General features: G+C 36.6%; 1 protein-coding gene across 6 annotated transcripts in view; it reads right to left on the reverse strand.

Moving 5' to 3' along the window:
• Positions 1-21497, reverse strand: part of LOC136873946 (uncharacterized) — a 115986-nt gene that overhangs the window by 46655 nt on the left and 47834 nt on the right. For 2 of the 6 annotated variants that reach the window (XM_067147323.2, XM_067147325.2), the window contains exon 2: positions 17975-20889. In XM_067147323.2, coding sequence (XP_067003424.2) covers positions 19169-20889 — 1721 coding nt within the window. In that variant the 3' untranslated portion in view covers positions 17975-19168. Of the gene's footprint in view, positions 1-3292; positions 3359-17974; positions 20890-21497 lie in introns of those variants that run through there. The other 4 variants (XM_067147327.2, XM_067147329.2, XM_067147326.2 and 1 more) reach the window with 4 other exon arrangements.

The following is a 21497-nucleotide window of genomic DNA, read 5'->3' on the forward strand; positions in this document are numbered from 1 at the left end:
ATGTATTTTCTTTGTTCTTTTATGTGTTTCATGTGTGAATTGCCTAGAGAGCAATAAATTAGATTTTACCAGTTATACTGGGTCCTCATTCATAAGTAGTAGTTATGTATCCCTGCCTTTCTATAGTTTAAGTCTGATCAGGTCCTTTTCACTGAACTGGTCACGAACTGAGGGGCTGGCCAGAGCAAATATAGGGCAGGGAAGGGGCAGTACCAGTCAGTAACCTAACTTACTGCTTACTAATCAGTCACAAAGATGTCTATGGCAAAGACATGAACTTCACAACTGGAAATAGAAGTATTACACAATTTGGAAATAAGAATAAAACTCTCTTTGCAAATATTGTGTATCATTTAATAATATTCTCTACAGGAGCAACCATCTTCCTGCAAGAGAGGGTCAGCGGGAGTCTAATAATTTGTATCACTGGCTTTATGTGTGTCTTTGTAATTCTGTATATCAGCACAACTGAGGATAATTCAATAATCATACTTAATGGCAAGGCATAGGGGTGTTGCGTTTTAAAGAATCTGTGTCAATTAGCAACTTTAAATCATGTAATAACCACATTACTTCAGAGTGGACAACTCTATTAAAACTGAATATAAAGCAGTCCTGCCAATCTTTGGAGTAATCACAGAATAAAGGAAAACATCAACACACGGACCTAATATAATATGCCTTTGCTGGCAGGATCTAGTGTTAACAGTGCACTATGTCTGCTGGTATCAGCTAGAGCAATTTTGTTACTTTCATATATATGTCTCTGTCTTATCCTTGGTTTTGACAATATGAAGGTGGCTGAGGTATGAGTGATGCTAGTAATGCCATTCTTTATGCAGTCAGTCCCTGCTAGGAACAGTGTGAAAATATTGCTCATAGGATCGGTTAGTGCATGCATTTCAGTGGGCTTGGGAAACTGATATGTAATAGCAACTCTGGCTCGGTGAGGAAAGCAATGGGAAACTTCCTCACTCATTTCTCTAGTATGCCTCTTCAGTGATGCCTAAGCCATTTATGACAGCTGATGGCAGAACTGTTGAAGATCCAACCACCCTTAGGACTGAGGATTGAACATATATACATAACCTAAAAGAAATGTTCATGTTTACAATACCTGTTCAGTAATTCTGGTGTACTTATTGTGTTGTAGCATGCTTTGCTTCTTATGACTGCTTCTCAGTGAATCTCAGGGAAGCCAGTTTCTCAATGAGTGATAATGATAATTTTTTACTTAGTGAGGACCTAAATCCAGTTTGAATTCTTACAAACCTGACACTCCTTTTGTTTGTACATTACTGCGGCTCTGATATGCAGGATGAATAACCTTATTGAGTGGTAAGATGCAAATTCTGATTCAAGTTTTTCATGTTCTGAATCTGCTATAATTTTGGGAAATCTATTTATCAAATATTCCATAGATGAAGATTAAAACACTGTCTCTCACTTAAATTAGCAACCTCAGCATGTTTTAAAAATTCATCACTAAGAGGAATGTCACAATGTAATCACAAGCAACAACATAAAACTCGGTACGTATGTACGTTCAGTCCGTCAGCGATTCCGCTTGTGGGATCCTCAACAGCTCTACCATCAACTGTCATAGATGGCCTAGTCATCACTGAAGAGGCGTACTAGGGAAATGAGGAGTGAGGTAGTTTCCCGTTGCTTTCCTCACATAAAACTCGGACAAAGGAATAATAATCTTGCTTATTACTAACACTTAATTCTTCTTTCAAATAAGCCCTGCACTTACCATCAACCACCAAATCCTTATATTTTTTTTAGGTGCTTTCTTTTTTAAAATTCTACCTCAGGAATTGAAGCAACCCTTGTTTGAACACAAGATGGTTTAATATTCCTTACCAGTAAGTCTGCTGAAAGACCATTAATTAAATTGACCTCTCAACACATGTATAACTGAAGCATTTTGTTGTTTTACATTATTAAAAAGGGCAGTACACTTTGATGAAACTAACAGTCATGAAAGAAAGTCCTCACTGTTTCAAACTGGTTTGTGAATTCTTCCTTTTTCTTTGTGGTCCCCTGCAAAACATTAGAATTATGACCATCCACTGATCCAGAACCATGGTGATTCATTTGGGGAAAGAAAGGCAATGTGTATTTACATATTTAAAAATCTTGTTAGGTTTAGCACCACATATCTCTTCATATACTTTCAAAGTACCGGGTGAGTTGGCCGTGCGGTTAGGGGCGCGTGGCTGTGAGCTTGCATGCGGGAGACAGTGGGTTCGAATCCCACTATCGCAACGCAGTTTTTAGTATCAATTATTATTTCAAATTAACACCTGTTTCACTGAATTTTGTCGCAATAAGTTGTTTTTTGCTCTGCATATTGATGTAAATATTGTATATTTGTGCTATTTTGTTTCCGTCTAGGCTCTCTTTTGTTTGTTTTTTCATTTGCGCTTTCATTATGTTTTTTAGCATTTTTTCAACTCATATTATGTAAATTATTCCAACCCCCCTAATTTTTTCACTGAAGATGGCTCAAACGAGCCGAAACATGTCTAAACTTGTTTACTCCGTCTAATGACAGAATATATGATGTATTGAATAGGAGGATACTTTCATTTTTCGCCATTGTAAAGTGAAAACCGTCAATACGGAATGATTCTAATATCTTGTAACCCTAAAGATGGTTTTCCGTGGTTTCCCATTTTCACACCAGGCTGTACCTTAATTAAGGCCACAGCCAGTTCCTTCCAACTCCTAGGCCTTTCCTATCCCATCGTCGCCATAAGACCTATCTGTGTTGGTGCAACGTAAAGCCACTAGCAAAATAATAATAATAATAATAATAATAATAATAAAAATTACTTATTTAAGTATTTTGGAACTTTTTGTTTTCAAGATAATAGAAAAGATGAACCAGAAAATGTTCAATATTAACTGGCAAATAAGCACAAGCTTTTCAATCAATCGCTACTGATCTGCATTTAGGGCAGTCTCACAGGTGGCAGATTCCCTATCTGTTGTTTTCCTAGCCTTTTCTTAAACGACTGCAAAGAAATGAGAAATTTATTGAACATCTCCGTTGGTAAGTTATTCCAATCCCTAACTCCCCTTCCTATAACAAATAATTGCCCTCTTGAATTCCAGCTTTATCTTCATATTGTGATCTATCCTACTTTTAAAGACACCACTCAAACTTATTCATCTACTAATGTCATTCCATGCCATCTCTCCACTGACAGCTCGGAACATACCACTTATTTGTTGCTGGAAGTAATAAATATCACTGTAGTTCTATAATCTTATAAGTACGTACCACTTAGTCGAGCAGCTTGTCTCCTTTCTTCCAAGCAACTAAATGGATTTGATGGCATGGACATTTCTGTAATAAAACAGAAGACTGTTTGACTGTCTCCGACACATTTGACAAAGCCTTTATTAATGCCAATCATTGTGTTGGCCTTGTCAGAAGATTCAGGTATACAATTTTCTCAAGGAATATTTAGAGTAGAAAACTCATTGTTAACAAGCAAAACAATACCTGCACCTATATTCATCTTTCTCTAATAAGAATAAAAGTAAAGTGCACAACTGACCCTGTTCTAGATAATAAAAAGAAACAACCAAAGGACAAAGCTTCAGATCATCGGCATCATCACTAGCATTAGTAGTCAAGGAAAACGGCATACTTTGCAAATATTGAACTGTCTTGTTTTGTGTTACTTGCCATAAAATTTACTAATGCACAAGTTTTTATTCAACCACAACCTCACTTTTGTGCAGTTTTTGAATCTGGCTGACTGAATCCGTAGCTCAAGCAAACTGTTTACGAACTATTTCTTTTTTTAATCAATATTCACTGTACTGTGTATTTTTTGTCTTCGGGCAGCCTCTGGTGGAGGAAAAATTTATACTAAAATAATAATTTGGTGCCATATTGTGAAGCCGCGAAAGGCACGGACAAAGACAAGACCAACTAGATGGCCAGAGCAAGGCCTGATGGGAATGAGTGTATACTCTTTGCACATCGTGATGTGACAATATTACCCAACGCTTCATTTAAGATTAAACTTTTTTTCATTTAGCGATGAATCACCTCTACTGGGAGTTTCAAAGGCATGAAAATTCCAAACGACACATATGCTTACTCCACAGATTCAGCTTCGTCCTCCCCATCTATCGAGTGCAATTTATGTGGATGCATGCTTCAAGCTGGAACTGGCTTGTTCAGTCATCGGAAATACAAGCACGTAGAGAACTGAGTGCAAGTGGATTGTAAGCAGAAGAAACTGAATACTGGGAAATGAGTATCAGCTGCTGCCAATGGCATGTTCTAGCTGCTCGCAAACAGTGTAAGGAAAGGAAACACAAGAAGATAACTAAAGAGTGTGTGTAAAGTACTGTATTATATATTTATTGTAATGAAGTTTTAATTACATTTTACACAAATTAATACTGAACTACAATATATATATATCATTTTTGTTTCAAAAAATTAAATCACTATTATATAAATATAAATCCTTTGGCATTGTCTTGCATTGGTATAAAAATCTAAATAAATCCTAGCTTTCATTAAACAGAACTGAAAATAATTTTTGAAATGTTATTTCAAATTGTACTATAAGAATTTTTTTTTTTTTTTTTTTTACAAAACTTCCAAAAGAAACTTAAATAAATAAAATCTTCTTAACTACTACTATACAGAGGTTCCTTCAATGGCAACATCTGAAGTACTCCTGCTTTATCAGCAAGGTCATCAGGGAGAACAGGATAAAAGTTCCCTCTGTTGATTAAGCTTCTGTGGCCTGGCATAAATCTTTGGGATTTAAATTATGTAAACAGCACCAAAACATAGGAATTCTTTGTTAGTTGTTCCATTTTATTCTTGCGTCGTTTCATTTTACTTAAGGCCTCTATGAAGAGAAAGTGGGAAAGTTGTTAAAATAACTAGATATTGTGGCAGATATTTTATGAATTGTATTAAAATTGCTCTCTGGGAAAAAAAGAAAGGAAAAAGAGAGAATGGAACAGGTGAAACTGGAATTACATGTTATAATTCTCATATTTTGGTCCCTATTGAATTGTACTATAAAGTCAAAGAAATATTAAAGTTTATATTATTCCACCTATTCAATTCAATTCAATTGTGAATTGAATAGGTGGAATAATATAAACTTTAATATTTCAAGTGAATAGGTGGAATAAATAAACTTTAATATTTTTTTGACTTTATATGAAACTGGAATGTCGGGAAGTCCTTTATCATTGTACAAAATTAATCACACAGTATCCCACGTCAAGGAAAATTTTCAATCCGTGTCGTAGACACAATATTCAGCACGGATCCAAAACTTGTTGCTAGATATCTGTTTGCTCCATATTCTGCAAAGTAACCATGTTAATATGTTGTGTGTATAAACATATGTAGATTCATAAAGAGGAAATCTAGATGTGTGCATTATTGCCAAGTAGACATGCAGATTTTAAAATAATCTGCAGTGGTTGCAATTGGCGATATTGGTAATAACCGCGTAACATAATATCGCAGTGGTGTACATATAATTCCATATGAAAGTGTGCGAAATAATGATTGAACGGTGCATGTTTAAAACTAAGTTAAGCGTGAATTAACGAGTGTTTTAGCAGTGAAACAAATGATGACTACAGTAAAAGGTGAGATCCTATAAACGAAATTTATTATCGGAAATCCTGTACGATTTGGTGTATAAAAGTGATTTGATCAGTTACTCATCCTCAAGAGGAAACTGACACCATAATGAACTTCTAGTAGCTATCTAGACCTTTGGAACAGGAAGAATTCCCGTGGAATCTTTACAATTAAAAAAAATAAAATAAATTTAAAAAAAAAAATCAAAGTGTAATAAGCTTATACAGTACCTACCCTTGCACATCTTGAAGGGTAGCAAAGAGGTTGTTACTGGAGATGGAAATCAAATGGTCCAAGAGATGACAAATGTGAGGTTTGCCACAAACAGGTACGAAGCAATGAGAATGCCGCTGAATGTGAAGGTTGTAGAAGATCGCAACACTCGGAGTGCTGTGGATTAACCGTAGGAGAGTTTGCAATAATTAAGCGGAAAAACTTTAAATTCACATGGCTTTGTAGTGACTGCAAACCTCAACTATTGAAGAAGACGACATCAAATGAAAAATGAAATCTACGACAGGAATAAAAAACAACAAAAAAACACAGAAATTCTTAGATTTCATGGAAAATGGACTCAAGGAAAGAATAAGACAAGAAATAAGATTCACATTTGAAAAAGAACTAGTAAGCAGAGTGCCTAGAAAATCTGTAATTGTAGAGGACCCAAACCTCAAATTACAAGGCCAAGATGTGATTACTGGAAAGCGACCAAGCCCCAACTTGACCCATCACTGTGAGCCCCCAACAATTTACAGTAGACCAAGAGTGAGAAATTCTAGAAGAAAGCAGAACAAATTATACCACAAAAAAAAGGGAAACAACTTAGCAGGATATGTGATACTAGTGATGATGCAGAATCCTGGAATACTTATCAACGAAAAAGATCAAAAGTTCAAGAAAATAAATATAATCGTTAACAAGGGAACGTATTGACTGGTACCAAAAAGATCACGGAAATTCCTACAGGCAGCTCCTAGGAGAGCATGGGTGCACATGGGTAGACCGCATAGCAAAACGGAACCAGAGACAACAAAATTCCTCCAAACAGCATTGAAGATCGAGTATGAGATGCTCCCAACAAAAGGAACCAACAAAGCCTTAAAAATAGGAGTAGACTTTAGTTACATCGGCTCTCTACAAGACCCAAACCTCTGGCCTAAAGAAACAATAATACGTCCGTATATTTTTCGAAGGTACAAATTGGATGTATCTTTATAACCCGAACTTCAGAACATCAAAAAACAAGTCTACGGCAAGGCATCTGGATATTATGCTTTGGAATATGGAAGGGTTGAGGTCACCTATCCTGCAAATACCACATACTTTCTGGCGACAGTTCGATGTAATTATAGCCACAGAGACATTCTTAATCGATCATATAAGCTTACCTCACCTATACAGCAATGTGCCTTAGCCACCTCGAAAGAAAAAGGAAGTCCAGAAGGTGGAGTAAGCATCTTTCACAAAAACAGCATAGGGATAATAAAGGAAGTAATTATAGAAGAGAATATGCTAATCATTCAAACAGAGAAATTAACTATCATAGAGCTTTATATCAGCCCAGCTAGGAAAATAGACGACACAGTTGAGCATCTAATAAATGCAGTTACAACAGTGAGTGGTGACAGAAATGTAATTCTAGGTGGTGATTTCAATTGTAGAATTGATAAACCAGATCATAAGGCTAGTTAGTCCCATGACTGAGCTCTTACTCGATGAGGGCTTCACTTTGCTTAACAAATAACATATATCTCCTAACGGAAAAAGCACCATTGATCTGATTTTCTTGAAAGGTGACGGCTTCACAAATTACAGCCAAGAGGTCGTGTACTCAAACACAGTTGCCACTCTGAGAAAACACATACTTGTTATATCGAGACTTGTTCTTGAATCCAACAGCTCTGGGAAACATATCACAAATGATTGAGGAGGGCCTATTGGATACAGCGCTCAATACAGCATTGAACATCATCAGGGAGTCACAAATTCGGAAACCACCAAGAGCTGCCAAGATTTGGTTAGATAATGAGTGTTACAAAATCAGAAAAGAGACCCTGGATCTTCTACATAAGGCGCGGTATTCTAACGACAACTGTATCCCGGAAAATTATGCAATAAAGAGAAAAGCATACAAGAAGCTGCTTCAACAAAAGAAAACTAAAAATATTTTGAAGACGTGGCTCAAACCCAAGCTACAGAAGCACTAAAGGATCCGTTCATCGTGCTCAAAAAACGAAGGCCACGCTTTACTCCAGAACTTCTGATAACCTCGTGGGAACAACATTTCTCGAAGATTCTGAACATGCAAAACCTCAAAATTGCTCTTCCTCTTAGGGAAGGTAGTACAATCAAAACGGACCCAACAGAAAAGGAGGAAGTAAAAGCCGCCATTGTTTGCACCAAGGAGAAAAAGCAGCTGGGCCAGATGGGGTATTTAACGAAAATCTGGAAGATACTTGTGATTTATTACTTGACATCTGGACCAACTTGTTTAACAAATGCTTCACAACAGGACAAATTCCAGAAGGATGGAGGCAATCTAGTATTAAAATGTTACACAAAGGCAAGGGGGATAGAGGTGACCCAAACTCATACAGAGGTATTGCCCTTGAAAACAACATTTACAAGGTCTTCGCCAAGATACTGGAGAATAGACTTAACTTAACAACTGGAATGATGATCCCTGAACAACAATTTGGATTCATGAAAGGAAGAGGTACTCTAAATGCATTAAAAAACTTTATTGATAATATTTACGACGAACTTCAAACATCCAAGAGGAAAATTCTATGCAATTTTCATTGACTTCAGAAAGGTGTTCGACCTCCTAAGCACAGAAACGCTCCTTAGGGAATTGGCGAACAGGATAAGATCCGATAATCCATTGACTGTAGCAATTAACAACATCCTTGCTTTCAATTGGGTCACCGTTCAAGATGGCAAGACAACATCAGAATCAATAACTCAGAGTATCGGTGTCCTACAAGGTGACCCCTTAAGCACTATTTTATTCCACATTGCCTTGGCAGATATCACAACACCCAAGCAATCTCAGTCGTAATGTACTTATACGCCGATGATATAGTATCAAACAACAAAGAAGTTACAAAATGTAATGAATGAACTTAAGGACTATGCTGTTAATAACAGGTTGGAAATCAACAAAAACAAAACAGTACAGATGGTATTTGGAAAGGGGGAACAATTTCAACTAAAGAGACTACAATGTGGAGGGGAGGACCTGTGGGTTGTGAACTCATTTAGATATCTGGGCATCACACTCCAACCTACAGCTACCTCTTTTAAAAACCGCATAAGAGAGAGATACTTAGCAGCTATTAGAAGTACTGTATATACATCATCACGGATCCCACGAGACTTTCTTCGAATATAGCCATGATGTTATTTTACACCAAAGTCCTTCCAGCATTAACTTATGGGCTGGAACTCATTTGGGAGTATCTATCAGTATCGGACCTACGAGTTACTGAAAATGTTAAAGCTAGATTTTTGAAAAGAACTCTAGGGATTACCAAGATGTCTCCTTCAAGACTGGCATATGAAATTGCTTCAGAAAAGTTTCTACTGGAGAACTTAAAATTTAGAATGAAACTCCCATCTATGAGGCAGGAACAAGAGCTTCTACAGAGAGGAAGAGCTGACATAGACCCACACTTCTACTCAACAGACACAATGATGTAAAACAAAAGCTAAATGTTTCTACCAATTCAATACTATTTAATGCTCGATTGGAGATGGACAGAACCGAACAATATTATGAGGAGTTCTTTAAATAGATTGGCAATACATGGATTTCACCATATGCTATGCAGCCGATTGGGCTTCCACGAACCGACTGTGCAATGTGTATGTAAGCTTCGTAAAGCCTTGGGTGAACAATACCATTTCAGCAAATGCATCAAAAGAGAAAGATCACTAATGTAATACTGTAAACCTAATTCACATTTGTGCACTGTTTCTTCTTCTTCTTCTTTTATGACCACATAGGATCACTTTAGTCAGTCCGTCGTTCAGGTCTCTTTGAAGGGATTGTTCGGGCTTTGCGGTCCTCCCAGTACTTCTTCAGACGCTCCGATCTTCGGGCCCTTTCCTCAGTTGAAAATGTGCGTGTTGTTGGTTTGTTTTGTGTAAGGGTAAAGCGGAGGTTTGTATTCTTGAGTTTTGTATTCAATTTTATCTTATTTGTGGTGTCTTCTGTTGTAAGGTCTATTTTCTTCAGATCCTCTCTTACTTCTCTGATCCATTTACATCCTGTTGTGGTATTTTTTGAGACGAGATTGTGTTGTACTAGTTGTTTCAGAAGTCTCGAATCCTGCATCCTCATGATATGTCCAAAGAATCCCAGTCTCCTCTTACGCATAGTATCTGTAATGGGTTCTAGCTCTTTGTACACGACTTTGTTAGGTATTAACCGCCACTGTCCATCTTTCTGGTATTTTTTGTTGATGCAGGTTCTTCCAATCCTCCTTTCAATTTTCTGAAGTTTGTCAGTCTTTTGATTGTTTATTCAGGTAAAAGAGTGTTTCTGCTGCATATGTAGCTTCTGGTTTTATAACTGTGTTGTAGTGTTTTATTTTTGTATTTATTGATAGACATTTCTTTTTGTAGATATCCCATGTTAATTTTTGTACTTTAGCTAATATATTTGTTCTTATTTGGATTGAGATTTTTTCATTTAGGTTATGTGTTATTACTTCTCCAAGATATTTAAACTGAGTTACTATTTTGATTTTATTACCATTTATGGTGACTTCTTTTAGCTGTGTTGGTTTTTGCAGCATAATTTCTGTTTTTTCAAATTATATTTTGAGGCCAATTTTATTTGCAATGTTTTGAAGTTCTATTATCTGGGTTTTTGCTTCTTTCATGTCCACTGTTAGTAATGCTAAATCGTCAGCAAAACCCAGGCAATTTGTTTTGATTTTTTGGCCAATCTTTATTTTGGGGGGACATTTCCTAAACCATTCCCTCATTACCATTTCTAGAGCACAGGTAAATAATAATGGTGAGAGCCCATCTCCCTGCCGTAGCCCAGTTTTAATTTCAAATGTCTCTGATGTTTCACCCCTAAACTTCACTTTTGATTTGGTGTTGGCGAGAGTCAATTTTATCATGTTTATTAATTTGGGGTGTAGTCCAAGGTGTCTTAAAATTTTAAACAGAGATTCTCTATGGATGCAATCATAAGCTTTCTTGAAATCTACAAATGTTATCACCATCTCTCTGTTTCTTCTCCTGTTATAGTCCATTATCAACTTAAGACTCATGATCTGATCAGGACAGCTCCTCCAGGGTCTGGAACCTCCTTGATATTCTCCTAGTTCTTTCTCAAGTTGTAAACTTATCCTATTAAGGATGATTATTGAAAATATTTTGTATGTTATGTCTAGGAGCGAGATTCCCCTGTAGTTATTAGGATCGGTTTTATCTCCTTTTTTGTGCAGTGGATGAATGACTGCTGTTGTCCAGTGTTCTGGTAGTTCTTTAATCCAGATAGAGACAAGTTGTTGATGGAGGGCAACTTTTGCTGATGTTCCTTCATATTTCCAGATTTCCGCAAAGGTCTGATCTTCTCCTGGCGCTTTGTAGTTTTTTAATTTATTCAGAGCTTGGTAGACTTCCTTTATTGTGGGGGGATTGATGTTCTCTGGTGATGTTTTTATCGGGGTGCTGGTGTCCAAATGAAGGAGTTCTGTAGGTTCCTCACAATTTAAAAGCTTGTTGAAATGTTTAGCCAGAATTTCTGCATTGTCTTTATTGTTATGGGCCAGCTTACCATCTTCATCCTTCATCAGTAGGGTCGGGGGTTCATATTTTTGGAGCTGCTTTCTGAAGGTTTTGTAGTAGTCCCTTGATTGAGTTTTATTGAATTGTTCTTCAATTAACTGCAGGGTGTCCTTATGATGTTGTCTTTTTATTCTTCTTAAGACTTGGGTAGTTTCTTTTCTCTGTTTTACTAGATTTTGATAGGATATTTCTGTTTTTTGGGACTGATGTAATAGCAATGCCTGATGTCTTTTCTCCACTGTTTCATCACATTCACTGTTCCACCATTGGTGTTTTTTATGTGGTTTAATTGGAGCCAGGTCTTCTGCAATTTGTTTAAGGTTGTGTACTAAGTCTTCAAGTTTATCTGTGATTTTTATTTTTTCAGTTGCTTTCTGGTAATTTTTGTTGTTGATTAGCTGGGTAGGATCTATTTTTCTTTTAGTTTACTTTAATAATATTAATATAATAATATGTACTTAGCTTACGGTTCAGGCCACATTATACTAAACAAGGAAAACCATGTTATGCAGAAATACAAATGTAATTTTAATTTTTGTATCTAAAAAGAACATGTTCCGGTAATTATTTTACTGAACTAAAATAACTTGTGCAAATTTCTGAGTGCTTTTGGACAAAAAAGATGATCACCCAGCGCAATTCTTCTATTATTCGCCTGACGTGGGAAGGGTAAATATGGATCACAGCATTATAATCTGCATACTATATCAGACATCTAAGCTATTGTTACTAATAATAATAAAAATGTTATTGGATTTACGTCCTACAACTACTTTTAGGGTTCTCAGAGACATTGAAGTGCCGGAATTTAGTCCCGCAGCAGTTCGTTTTTGTGCCAGTAAATCTACCGACACGAGGCTGGCATATCTGAGCACCTTCAAATATCACCGGACTGAGCCAGTATCGAACCTGCCAAGTTGGGGTCAGAAGGCCAGGGCCTCAACGATCTGAGACACTCAGCCCGGCCAAAGCTGTTCTTGAAACCATTACAAATAAAGATTCCATACAAATAAGACAGTATGGTTTCCTTAAAAAATCCACTGAAATGTCAGTCCAGTAGTTCAAGAGGTCTTTTGAAATGCTACCACCACTTTCCCAAAACTGTAAACAAATCTAAGACTTGTTTGCTCATAAATGTTTAAAGAGGTCAGTGAAGTATCAGAAAATACCAACTACTCATTCTTATAAATAATATTCATTGCAGCCAATGGCCATATATAAATTGACTCTACTCTTTAATATATTCATGTAAGGTCTTTTCTCTTTTGCTACATTTATTGAAGTGGTATCGTTATACAAAAAAAACTCATTCTTATAAATGTCAATGCATTGGTTACCTAAGCTGAATAATAATCTTTATCATCACCTGTGTGAGAGAAGTACTTTTCTCTTGATATTTGTCATGAACTTCTAGAAATCCACCACATTCTGATTTGCTCAACACTTTACAAGTACATACTGCACTGTACTAATACGAAGCATTTTTAAAGGTAAGTACCGTTTTTAAATATGGCCACTGTAGCACTTCAGTCGTTGTTCAGAGCATGCACGCTCAGGATGTACACCTGTAGGCTAGCCACAAATGCCATTATGGAAGCATCTGCCTGTATTTACATGTTTGTGTGTATTGAAAATGCCTCTGACAATTAACGACCCCACAAAGTGTGACTCTTTAAAAAGGGTGCCTATAAAGGATTGTTTATAGACCACTTTGTCGGTAAGTTGAAAAACCTTTTTTTTCTTAAAGTAAGTATTTGGTCTACTATAACCACCTTGGGCGCACAGAGTACACATGTGTCGTACTGCATTATTGGCTATGCCGTGCAAACGTGATATGTCGTTTAGTACCTTAGTTACTAAATGGAATTACCTGAAATTTGAGTTTCATTGGTTGAAATAATATTTGAAGAAAAAGTGTTTCCCTCGAAATTCTCAAGTGATATGCTATGAAGTTTGGTAAATATGTATGTGTTTAAACTTAAAGAAAAAATTAAACCAGTGGTCTTGTAATTAGCTGATGTTGCCTGGTATTATAACTTAAAGACCTTTCAGAGTGCAGCTAACATCACATTATTACTGCACCGGCTGTACACTTTCTCCGTCCAGTTAAACTGCGCACCTTCCATAAGGCCATCTATGTAATTGAACTTGAACTAATGTAATGGAAGATACTTGGGTTTGCAACTGTTAGATGTCTCTACCATCGGCCTAAGTGCGCCCTCTGGCAGGTTCTTTTCTTTTCTTTTTTGCTTTATGTTGCACCAACACAGATAGGTCTTATGGCGACGATGGGACAGGGAAAGGCTAGGAGTGGGAAGGAAGCGGCCGTAGCCTTAATTAAGGTACAGCCCCAGCATTTGCCTGGTGTGAAAATTGGAAACCACGGAAAACCGTCTTCAGGGCTGCCGACAGTGGGATTCGAACCTACTATCTCCCGAATACTGGATACTGGCCGCACTTAAGCAACTGCAGCTATCGAGCTCGGTCTGGCAGGTTTAAGGACTATTCATTCTTAAGGGAAAGTTTATTTTCACAGTTGGCTAACCTAAGTTTTTGAAGATTGAAGATCACTAATGATATAAACAGGCGAATTTCGTGAGATATTGTTTCTTTCCAAAACTGTGCCCTTGTATGCAGGGATTTATTTACAAGTTTTCCTATGCACATTTAGCATACAAATTAGTTTTGGTCACTATCAAATTTACAATTTCATCTGTTCGAAACAGTTCAAAACAGTCAATTGCACTCACCTCTGGTGATAATCCAACCTTAACACCATGATTTTCCATAAATGGAATTATATCAGGATGCACACTATCCCCAGGCTTACACTTTTTCCACACGAATGTACGTCCAACATCTTCTACCATCATCTTAGCTTCTGACGTAATATCTTCTCACTTTCACTAGAAATACTAAGGTCATCATCCGAAGCATCAACATAATCGTTATAACTATTGTCAGAAATACTAATGTCACGTAGAGATTCATCTTCGATATAGTTCCTTACTTTGTCTTCAAACATCTCTTCCGTTTTGCGCTCGCCATTTCTGTTTACCTCGTCAGCTGACCAGAGATTGTATATGTAAAGTAGAGAAGATAAGGTATATTTTAGGCCAGAGACTTCATGAATACAACTGGAAACGCTCCCGCCATCTGTTGAGAATGCTGGAAAACATTTTCCAAAGAGATTACAGCACCCGAGAAATTATTGGGCGATCGCGAAATGAACACTGCAGCTAAACGAGAATTTCTCGGGCGGTGACGTTATGGGCAAGCGCGTGCCACCTGAGAATTTCTCGGGCGTGCCACTGAAGAGGTTAAATGTAGATTTTCAGCAAGTCTGAGGACTTCATTCAAATCCCTGCTGGGAAACATGTAATGTTTAGGATCAAACAGTGACTACCCTCTGTTGATTCCCATTCAATTTGGTATGGGGTGACAATTTTCTAATCATCTAAAATTCTTAACACTCTTTTGGTATTTAATATTCCTCTTTCAATCACCCTGGCGTAGAATAGGCTTAGCCTCTGTGTCTTTGAGCTGTAAGCCCACTTAAGGGTTTTATGTTTCTAGAACAGAAAGTGAAAAACTGTTGAGCTGGAGATAAGCCCAAAACAGGGCTAAGTGACTGTAAAAAACTTATTTGAAGATTGTCAGGTATAATCTTGTGCGCTGTAAGAAATTTATGCCTCTGAGAGGCTGGACTGTATTCATGTTGGAGCTCAGACTCCTAGGCTATGTAAATTAGTGGAGCAAACATGCTTTTAAAAAATAGTGTACCTGTTTCAGAGCTACAATGCTCATCCCTTTGTATGTTATCATGTTGATAATTCTGTCTAGTTTTGTACCTGATTTTTGGACTTTAAAGTCGTTGTTGGAGCTGATGAGCTCATTATTATGTTGTTACTGTTTATTCAGATCTTCTATCTACTAAATTTTAAGCTTAAAAAAAAAAAAAAAGAAACCCCAGCACCTTGTTACACCTCTGTGATCCATGATATTCCTGTAACTATCGTTACTAATATTTAAATTTGGACTCAAATGTGTACTACTTTACCTAATTTGTTAGTAATGATATTATTATACATTTAGGTTCCTTTAGTAGCTAAACTCATTCATTTTCTACAGTATATTGAAGGTGCTATTTATAACGTAATGGATTTATTCATTTTATTCGTAACTTCTATTCTTGTTACTGTTGCATCATCTTATAATGGTTATACCACTGTTGGGACAAGATGATGTGTACTGATAAGATAAGATATGCGTTGCATCACCCTTATGAGTTTGTCATTGTTTCCAGAAAGCGTTGCTGATTAGACGTTTGAGTCATGTAGACGTCAAGTTTTTGATTGATGGTGACTGTTTAGTAGTACCTCATATTAAATAACATATTCGGGAAAATTTAAGAAATGTGATCTCTACTATATTTCTTCTGTTCTATTTGTGATGGTGATTTTGCAAACATTTTTTAAAATTTTTCTAGAGTGAATATGCCGTGTTTAGGCATGTTGCGAACTTGTAAAATTTCATGTTTCCTCTTTTGCCTTCTGACATTCAAGGTGTTTTAAATTAGTTGGTTGGGATGTTCCCCTTCATTTTTTAATTTATTATGCACTTCAAACTTCTATTAGAAAATCTGGTATACTAAAAGGGGTTCACCATTCTTTTTCATCAGGTATGGTCATATAACCATTTGATTAAAAAGTTGGTTTTTAAAGAACTGCAGTTCGTGTGTAAAATTTTAAATAGTATAAAATGTACTTGTGATTAAGCTCATTAATATAAACTTTCTTGTAATTGATACTCACGATGCACGTTTTTACTCTAATGGTTTTATTCATGTACAAGTTATTCATTTTTTTAAAAATGAGAATCCTTTTAAGGATTTTTAATTTTCTGGAAACAATAATTAATTGTAATGCTACCCTTTTTCAAAAATTCTGAAGGTATGAACTATGATTTTGGAAAATCCCTTCCTTTCAATTGATTCATCATATGAATTAAATTCTTTTAAACCTTTTTATTTATTTAGATGAATTTCAGTTTGCTTTCTTCATTTAATGAAATTATTTATATGTGTTACTATCTAAAAATTTAAATTCTTCCTTCATTTAAATTTTTATGAGGTGGAATGGAATGGCATATGGCTTTTAGTGCCGGGAGTGTCCTAGGATATGTTCAGCTCGCCAGGTGCAGGTCTTTTGATTTGACGACCATAGGCAACCTGTGCGTCGTGATGAGGATGAAATGATGATGAAGACGACACATACACCCAGCCCCCGTGCCAGCGAAATTAACCAATGATGGTTAAAATTCCCGACCCTGCCGGGAATCGAACCCAGGACACCTGTGACCAAACACCAGCGCGCTAACCATTTAGCCATGGAGCCGGACTTTTATGTGGTTTAAACTATTTATGGTGTTTGATGATATTTCTCATGAATTGTTCTATCCTTCTGCCCACGATCCACCCTCTGTTGAGGTTCTTTTGACCTTAGTTTGCCCAGATTCCATCGCTTCCCAGTCCTGTTGCTTGTGTTTTGGTCAAGGCCTACCCTAAGATGATGGCGTGATTTTGCACTGGGATGGCCTCTAGGCTTTCTTGTGGTAGTGTTGGCAATCAACATTTTTGTTATTAAGTTATGAGTTGCCTGAAATTTTAAGGAGTGGTCTTCATGAAACTGTGTCGGGATGCTTATTTTCGGAAATTGTGCTCACGCTGGGTACAGAGAATGCTGACAGAGGTGCACAAAATCAAGCCCGTAGGCAGTGCTTTGACTTTCCTCAAGCGGTACTTTAATGAAGGTGAAGCATTCCTAAGCTGAATTGTCACCAGCGACGAAACATGGGTAGCTTATGTTATGTCGGAATCAAAACAGCAACACATGGAATGGAAACTAATGGAAACACTCAACATCACCCAAGAAAGCGAAGTGCAAGCAAACAATTTGAGCTTACAAACTCATGTGCACTGTGTTTTGGAAGAGGTAGGGTGTGTTGCTTGTGGATATTTTGCACTGGGGTGGCAATAAATGCAAAGACTTATTATGGAACCTTACTTAACATCTGTTGTTCAATCCAAGACAAACGGTGTGGCATGCACACAAGGGGGATTCTTTTGTTTCATGACAATGTGCGACCTCCCATGACTAATCGAACCTGAGACCTATCGCTTCATTTGGTAGAAAACAATTTGATCATCCTTCGTATAGTCTTGATCAAGTGCCTAGTGACTACCACTTGTTCTTGCACTGGAAAAAATATTTATGAGGTCAGCGCACCGATGAGTTAAACAACCGTGCTGCAGGGGCTGGCGCATCAGGCAGCAGATTTCTATGAGGATGGAATTCAGAAGTTGGTTTCATGATATGACAAGTGCCTTAATATGCTTGAAACTTATGTTGAGAAATAGTTTAAGGTACAGGCTTACATGTAATAATAACATTTTTTTAATTTTTTTTTTTACATCCCACTAACTACTTTTATGGTTTTCAGAGACACCGAGGTGCTGGAATTAAGTCCTGCAGGAGTTCTTTTCCATACCAGTAAATTTACTGACACGAGGCTGACGTATTTGAACACCTTCAAATAACACCGGACTGAGCCAGGATCGAACCTGCCAGGTTGGGGTCAGAAGGCCAGAGCCTTATCAACCTGAGTCACTCAGCCCGGCAGGCTTACATGTAAAAAATTAATTGTTTAAAAAAATTGCATTACTTTTTTTCTACATCAAAATGGTACTTGCTTAAAAAAGTGCCTCGTATATGAACATATACTTTTTATGTTGTATTCACTCGTATAATTTCACCCAAAGATTTTTAGGAAATATTTTCTGAATATTATTTTTCTTGCATCTCGCATGAAGAAGTTCCATACCTCCTCCACCTAAAGAGAGCATTTTGTGGATTCGAAGAATCATATAAATACTACTGCGCACAGAAATTCTTAAGTCATTAACCATTTCTTCCGCTTGCCTCGTACCCTATCCTCTCTCTGGGCAGGACCAGAGATAAGGAAACAAGTAGTGACACACAAAGCAGCAGTACAAGTATGGTGTAAAGTGATGTGCAAAATAGGATGAAAGAATAGAAGTTATTCTGCGCCGTTCACAGTTGTTTATTTTGTGGGCAAAATATACAGTCAAATTTAGGTGAAGACAGATCAGTGTAGAACCAAAATTAATTTATTACCGGAGGGCTCAGAAGGACACTTTAATCTGTCTTCTGGTATATCTTCCAATAAAAGCTGTGGACAAAAAATACAGGTATGCTAATTTTTTTAAAGGTAATTAATGAGCATATCATGTAACTCTGCAATGTTTATGATGCTAGGGTCAACTTCAATGTCAAGTTAATCAGTGTTACCACCACTTTTGAACTTCAATACAGCATTGTGTTTGAAGAAAAGTCTCAAAACTTCTCAAATTTTATATCACTCTAGTTATATGGTATTAGGTAAGATTAATTTGATAAATAAATGAAGTGTTTGACGTTATTTATCACAAGTTTCCTTCCGATTTGTTCATAGTCGTATAATTCCCCCCCCCCACGTCTCCCCTGCTGACTTTTGGTCTCTATTTTAAGAAAACGTGAGCAAATACAGTATATCAATAAAACATAGAATCACCATATTATGAAAATGAAAAGTAGTCAAACTGTAGCCTAGAATAACACACAGCCCATTCAAACATTATAACTGAACTTAGTACTACTCAATAATACCTAACAGGCTCCAAAAAAGAAACCAGGAACTTTTCATGAACTGTGCAGTCACAGCAATAACAATGTAAAAAAATAAAATGTGGTTTATATCTAAACTTTGGTATTCTGTCTGATCACGGGCAGCAGAAGGCACCTTATCCAGTAACTCTGTAATATTAACATCTCTTTCAGGATCTTCTTTGGGTAAGGTAACAATTTGACTATTCCCAACAGTTGAGCTGGTATCTCGCAACATAAAATCATTGTACTGTTCCTGAAAGATGCCATTACAATTGACACACTTGTTGAAACCATTGCAATATTTACATAATGATGCAACATCTCTAGCCTTTTCTTCTACAATGACATTTTTAGCATGAAGAGCAGAAGGATTGCCTGTGCTCTCATCAGACAACTTAGCATCAAAAGTATACAGACCCTCAGATTTATTTTGGGAATGAATACCGCTTCCTATATTAATAAAATCACTACAAAAATCATTATCCAATAATTCAGCTTTAGCAACATTTGTATCAGCTTCATGAAAAGAAATGGTATTACTCAGAATACAGTTATCTATGGTTTGAAGACTACGTAAGTTATCAGATGAATTACAGGCATTCCTATTAATCTGAACTGAAATACACCTACTGTAAGCAGATTTGTTCTGAGATACAATATTACTTTCACTACCATAATGCTCAGTCACATTATTACAGAATTCAGTAATATTAGAATCTCCCATAGTTTTAGAATTAGACATAGAGTCAACTTCAATTTCATCTTTATTTGGAAGACCACAAATGTTATGGCAATTCATGATCAAACTCTCATCAAGCTGGATATTTTTTTCATTTCCATGTTTAATGTTACCAGATAATTTATTAACTACACAAGATCCCTCCAAGTCCTCCTCTGTTTCATTGTTAGAGAGGTGACTAATACTCTCAGAACTTCCCATACCTTCATCATTGAAGTGCAAGTCTGAGCTAACAAAATTAATTATCTCTACTTCTTGCTGTCCATCTTTTGCAACCATAACGGGCTCAACTAAATTAGCACTCTGGAGACCTTCCCCTTCAGACAACCTACCAACAGACTCAGTAGCACTCAATCCATCATTCACAGTTACACAACTCTTTGATATCTTTTCAGTACCACAACCGTTGATATAGTCAAGAAAGACATTACCTTGATTTATGAAGATATTCTGAATGTCATCCAGAGAAATACAATCAAGGTGCATCAAGTTTTCATTATAAGAGGTTTCTATTGTTGGAGTTAGAACTACATCACCATCTTCCAGGTTATGAAGATTTAAAGAAATTATATCACCAGTTATTACAGTCTGACAGTCCATATCTTTCTTAAAAGGTTTGTTTGAAACCTTGTCCTTGTGTTCTTGGGTTACATCCAAGTTCTCATTTAACAATCTCAGTCTCTTTAGAAAGTCAATTTTATCTCTTGAACTCTCCACCACATTACGTTCAGGTTTTGTCACAAGCGCATTACTGCTGTAAAGTGAGAGATCACTTCCACTGCTGTTAGCATTCACATCATTTCCAGCAAAATATAGGTCTGGTTTTAAAACAACTGGGTTTGTGTTGACTGCAACATTTTCTGCATTATTTACTTGCAAAGTTGTTCCTTCTACACTTCTGTTCTGAGAAGTGGAGTGTTGTTGCCTATTACTGATTCTCCCCCTCCAATCTCCACCAGACAACACATCTGAAATGAAAACATGAAAAAAATTAGCAAGCATACTCTCATACGAGAGATCACAAAAAATTGCATTCTCTGCATTTGGGAATATATTTGGTGCCTTGAAAAAATTATGCATAACCCTATACAACACACCTGAAATGAAAACATGAAAAAAATTAGCAAGCATACTCTCATATGAGAAATCACAAAAAATGCATTCTCTGCATTTGGGAATACATTTGGTGCCTTGACAAAATTATGCATAACCCTATATTAGTCTTGCTCACGCTAGGCTTTTCGTCCTGTCGGAACACAATGTACAAGTGGGTAGACGGGTGATCAGTAGGTGTGCTTCAGCCACAGTGATGTGGTTATGTCACAGGCTGTGAAGGTACTGGGCGAACGCCTGCCAATCAGCCTCTATCATTGCAGTGATACCAGAGTCAAACTGGACCCAGAAACTAATGAAAAAAAAATAAAAATAAAATAAAATAATAATAATAATAATAATAATAATAATAATAATAATAATAATAATAATAATAATAATAATAATAATAATAATAATAATAAAAAGAAGAAAAGAGACGGCCTCACCAAATCTGCCAGTAGAGAGCCAGTTGGAAGAAAAG

Source organism: Anabrus simplex, chromosome 5, assembly GCF_040414725.1.
Source record: "Anabrus simplex isolate iqAnaSimp1 chromosome 5, ASM4041472v1, whole genome shotgun sequence".
Taxonomy (NCBI): domain Eukaryota; kingdom Metazoa; phylum Arthropoda; class Insecta; order Orthoptera; family Tettigoniidae; genus Anabrus; species Anabrus simplex.